Source organism: Hordeum vulgare, chromosome 4H (assembly GCF_904849725.1).
Source record: "Hordeum vulgare subsp. vulgare chromosome 4H, MorexV3_pseudomolecules_assembly, whole genome shotgun sequence".
Classification (NCBI taxonomy): Eukaryota; Viridiplantae; Streptophyta; class Magnoliopsida; order Poales; family Poaceae; genus Hordeum; species Hordeum vulgare.
The window spans coordinates 26,336,740-26,341,658 of NC_058521.1; the positions used below are offsets into that span (position 1 = coordinate 26,336,740).

Consider the following 4,919-nt stretch of genomic DNA (forward strand, 5'->3'; position numbering starts at 1 on the left):
TTCCTCGCCTCGCCCCGCCGCAGCCACCCACCACCAAGGGCCGGAAGAAGAAGCTCTCCCTTGGGCCGAAGGGGGCAGCGGCCACCAAGGTCGCCGCGGGAGGGACCAAGGTGTAGAGGACCACCTCCCGGAAGAAGCCGGCGACCGTGCCCGCCCCGGACGCCGCCCCTCCGCCCGTCGTGCAAGATGTGCTCGACAGAATGCCCGCCCCCGCCGACGTAGTTCATGGGGCTTCTCGAAGACGCGGAGGTGGACATCGGGGCTCCTCGTCTCGAACCCTTTGGGTTTGGTGATGACTTGGAGGAAGAGGGTGATGAGGAGGAGGAAGGGGAAGATGAGGAGGAAGTGACCGAGATAAAGGAGGAGGCGTTCGCCGTCGTTGGAAAACCCACCGTGATGAGGAGACAAGGAAATAGTGCAAGCCCGAGGGAACCAAGAAGGCAAAGCTAATGAAGATGATGGAAGGAGAGGCGTCAAGCATAGGAGAGAAGATGGAGCATATGATGAAGTCAAGGGAGGCATTGACAATGAAGACGTTGGAGACAAAGCTTCTTATTAACGAGAAGAATAAAGAGATGAAGCTTGCACAAGTTGAAGCAAGGCGTGAAAAAGCCAAGCGCAAGGCCGACTTGGAGGAGAGGATGATCAAGGTCAAAGAAGCAAAGGCATGAAAAGAAGTCATGATGGAAGAGAAGGAGCACATGATGATTTCCAAGAAGGACATGGATGAAGACCAATTGATGTAGTGGAAGGAGTACAAGGAGGACATCACGGAGAGGAAGAGGATATTCCGTGGTGCGTCCTCTACTCTTCGAGGTGACACTCTGATGAGTGGTGGTGGTGATGACGGTGTGGAGGACTCCACCACCGACGACAGTGGATGTGCTTGATGGACGTGGAAGTGGTCTAGGAGGTGGCGCCGAGGTGTAACTTTTTGACGACGATGCCAATGAGAGGGGGAAGATATATTTTTTTAGAAAAGGAGGATGACCCCCGGCCTGTGCATCTGGGAGATGCATGCGGCCATTTTATTGATTATTCTCGAGGACCTTACAAAGCAGTACAACAATATGTCTGAATCCACCATCTTGGCAACATCTGTCGCTACTCCTATTCATATGATGAAGGGGTGCAAGCTGGACCAAATACCCAGACCTCTCACCTAAGCCTAACATCTAAAGCCGGAGACCCTGACCGAGCCACATACCGGGTCCGGGGCACAAACCGATCCGACGCACTCACATGTGTCGTCGCCGTCATCTTCCACTGGTCCATCTTCAGATCAGATTGAGGTACCAGCCTTGGCAGGTGCCTCCGCCATCGACGCCATCATGATGCCAAACGACGACCTCCACCTACGCGAGTCCATCTCCAAGCAACGGACGGAGATCCATGCTAGGATAGGGCCGCACCACCGTCATCGCCCACCACCCACAAGCGCCACCCAGCCCCAAGGTTCCCAAAGCGGCGCCTTCAAGAAGGGAACGGCACCGTGAGCGCCGCCGCCGCCCAACGAAGTTAAGGCTTTCGCCCGGGAGACCTAGGGGAAGGGGAAGTGAGGGGATCAGTCCATACCGACGCCTCCAAGGAGGGGAGGCGCCCTCAAGCGTCGCCATCGACGCGGCCGGCCATGGCCGACCAGGGATTTCGTCCGAACTAGATCCCCACCACCAGCAGCACCTCCTGTACAAAACCGGCAATCCAAGAAAGCGTGGCCCGACCAGGCTGCCCCGCACGCCGAACAGGGGAGGAGGGGAGAGGCGCCAGATCGCGCGCACCGGCCACCGCAAAAGCCGTTGCAGGACGCCAACGATCACCGGATCTCGCCGCCCGCGCGAACGAGACGCCGGATCCACCTCCCGCACGGCTGCTAGCCTGTCGTGCCTCTCCAATGGAGCCGCCGCTCCAGATCCGGGTCTCCGCATGCAGATGCAGGGCAACCTAGGCCCCGCCGCCACCATCCTTGGCGCCCCGGGCTTGCCCGGCGGCTGCCTCAAGCGGCGACGAGGAAGGGAGGGGGAGGGGGAGGCGGCTAGGGTTGGGAGGGAGGGAGGGAGACGTCGCCGTATTGCACTTCTGGGAGATCCTGAATGATAAGTTCGAGAACCTCAGGAGGGAGGGAGACGTCGCCGTATTGCACTTCTGGGAGATCCTGAATGATAAGTTCGAGAACCTCAGGGGGAAGATGATGATTTTGTGATGTAAACTATTAAATCATGCATCAATGATTTTCATTTCCGTGTTTGTTTGATGGTTGATTGTGTTTTTCTAGTGATAATTGTGATATGTCAAATGACAGTTTTAAGGGTTGTGGTTGCGGCAAAGACTAGAACCCTCAAACATTATCCTTATAACGGAAACCAAATCCTTATAACGATATTCCGTTATAAGGATTGTATTTAAAGGGTCTAGTCTTCGCCTCTGTTTTTCAACCCTTAAAACTGTTAAAGAATATCAATTTTCAACTCTTAAACTGGTTTGAGGATTTAAGTATTCGAGGGCACTGCTAGTGATGCTCTAAAGCTTGTGATACTGGCGCTGCCACAGTTCGAAAAAAAGAACACGAAAAACCGAAGGAAGATTTTCTTTAAAAAAAAAAACAGAAGGAAGTGATCGCGCCACGCCGCGCACTAGCGGCCACTCGGTCTCCGGCTACCTGCAGTTTGCGCGCGTCGTGTTGGTACGCGTGCCTCGTCCGGCCATCTCCATGGCGACGGCCGTCTCGCTCTCCTTCTCTCGCGCCCTCCTCCACACCTCCGCCCCTCGGTCGTCGTTCCACCGCCGCGTGTCCGTCTCAGGCGCTGGCTCCGCGCTCCCGGACACGCGCCGTCTTTGTCGCCGTTCGCTGGCCGTCTCTGCCGCGGCAGGGGCTCCTCCGCTCGACGCCGGCACCACCGCGTGGGACGCCCTCGGGGGCGTCTCCGTCTTCGCTGCCGGCACCGGCGACGCCGTGCCGCTCAGGGACTTGTGGGACCCGTCCGAGGTATCCAGTTCCCGAGTTCATCCAAACTAACCTACGTACATGGTGGATTGGTGGTCGATCAACTTGTGTTGTTTGCGCGAGCAGGGGGTGGTCGTGGTCGCGCTGCTGAGGCATTTCGGATGCTTCTGCTGGTGAGGAAATCGAGGCGAGGCTACCATATTGGTGGTGCAAAGCGTACCGCGTTTCTTGCTTGTTGGCTGGCTGCTAAATTTTGCTGTCTGCCATGTCTGACAGCTGGGAGCTGGCCTCTGACCTGAAGAAGTCCATGCCGAAATTCGAGTCCGCGGGAGCTAAGTTGATCGCCATCGGCGTCGGCACCTCTGACAAGGCACGCATTCTCGCCGACGGGGTAAGGCTGTGTTGAGTTCGTGGTTCTTGGTTGGTGTTAGCACCATGCATTGTTCCAATTGAGGGAAGAAGTGGTAGAATGTTTTCAGATAGTATGGTTCTCTTGATGAGATTCAGTTTGATCAAACTATGCTAATGTCAGTTTGCAATTGTTCTGCTTCTTTCCTGAGCATGGAGCTGACTGTGGTTCTCTGGGATGATTTGCATCGCAGCTGCCATTTCCCGTGGATAGCTTGTACGCCGACCCCGAGCGCAAGGTGACAATTCACTCCATCAATCCGTTCTTCAGTACTGTTTCAGTGACGCCGCAACGGTATCAACAGTAATGAGAAAATGCATATGCTTATCTGATGGTCAATCCAAATACATAGTCTGCTTCAGCGCGTGAGAGACAAGTTTGTGGTGTTTTTGGGTCTCGATGAACGACTGACGGTGAACTCATCTTTTCAGGCTTACGATGTCTTGGGCCTGTACCACGGATTAGGCCGTACACTCTTCAGTCCAGCTAGTGTAAGCACCATCCCTGCACATCTCCCTTGAAAATTATGATCATGCAACTCTTCCTTCAGAAGCCACTAAAACGTTTGATGATCCCTATGCATGATGAAGGCTAAAATATACTCGAGGCTCGACTCCATCAAGGAGGCGACCAAGAACTACACACTGAAAGGCACACCGGCAGACCTGACGGGCGTCATGCAGCAGGTCCACGCAAACTGAATTCGCCACTCCTCTGCATCTGCATTTCTTATCCCAAAGAAGAAGTTTGGCGTCTCGCTGATTCGCTTCTCGTTCTCGGAAGATCCTAATCGATTGGTCGGGTGTTTGATTTCCGCAGGGTGGAATGTTTGTGTTCAAAGGAAAACAACTGGTGTACGCGTGGAGAGATGAAGGCACCGGCGATCACGCACCCTTGGATGATGTCCTCCGCATGTGTCGCCAAGTTCCGATTGCTTGACGTTTTATCAGGCAGATCGATCTATTTGACGTGCCGGACTGACAGGAAAGCCATTCTTGGGCAGATATCAAGTTCTGCTCCGGATAGTATTTGCTGCCGCTCGTCAGAAATATTTTAGTAAATGTTAAAAAAGTCAAATATCTATTGTAAAATATTCTCGGCATCTGTCGCAGAGTTCCTGCTGCTGAATTTTTGTCCAAAAGGACCCCTAGCCGAATGTATTTGTCGGAAAGGATCATGTGTGGACGAAATGTGCTGAAAAGACCCTCACCCATCATAGCGGCAGACGCACTAGGGGACACGTGTCACCTGCCGCCACGCCCAGAGGCGGCCGGGACTTTCCCGTTCTGGCTCATTCGCTGGACGGAACGGGATGCGGCAATGGGGCCCTGCCGCCACCGCTCGAGGCGGCAGGTACTATTTCGCGCCGAAAGTGGCGATGGCGCTCATTTTGAGGTTGTGAGGAATCTCTGAGATGCTCATTTTCCCGCCCATTTCTTCGCCAGCAGGGAACCTCTTCGCGCCATATTTTCCCGCCTACACATCCGCCTCAACCTATAAAAGAAGGCACTGAAACACTCTTCGCCAGCATCCAGCCACACTTCGCCTCAGTGTGTCACACTTCTTTCA

The 4,919-nt window shown here is 54.4% G+C and overlaps 1 protein-coding gene across 1 annotated transcript; it reads left to right on the forward strand.

The window, feature by feature from the left end:
- The first annotated feature begins 2,595 nt into the window (after positions 1 to 2,595).
- On the forward strand, positions 2,596 to 4,521 carry LOC123447658 (prostamide/prostaglandin F synthase-like). Its single transcript, XM_045124277.1, has 7 exons — positions 2,596 to 2,983; positions 3,068 to 3,114; positions 3,218 to 3,332; positions 3,544 to 3,588; positions 3,782 to 3,841; positions 3,941 to 4,036; positions 4,170 to 4,521. The coding sequence occupies exons 1-7, from the start codon at positions 2,708 to 2,710 to the stop codon at positions 4,287 to 4,289; spliced, it is 759 nt and encodes a 252-aa protein (XP_044980212.1). The 5' UTR covers positions 2,596 to 2,707; the 3' UTR covers positions 4,290 to 4,521.
- Positions 4,522 to 4,919: the final 398 nt, after the last annotated feature.

Excerpts from the sequence above, each read along its gene's own strand:
- LOC123447658 (XM_045124277.1), top strand. The coding sequence starts at position 2,708 with ATGGCGACGGCCGTCTCGCTCTCCTTCTCTCGCGCCCTCCTCCACACC. Across the intron at positions 3,115-3,217 it reads CATTTCGGATGCTTCTGCTG|CTGGGAGCTGGCCTCTGACC; the intron begins GTGAGGAAATCG and ends CATGTCTGACAG. Across the intron at positions 3,842-3,940 it reads CACTCTTCAGTCCAGCTAGT|GCTAAAATATACTCGAGGCT; the intron begins GTAAGCACCATC and ends TGCATGATGAAG.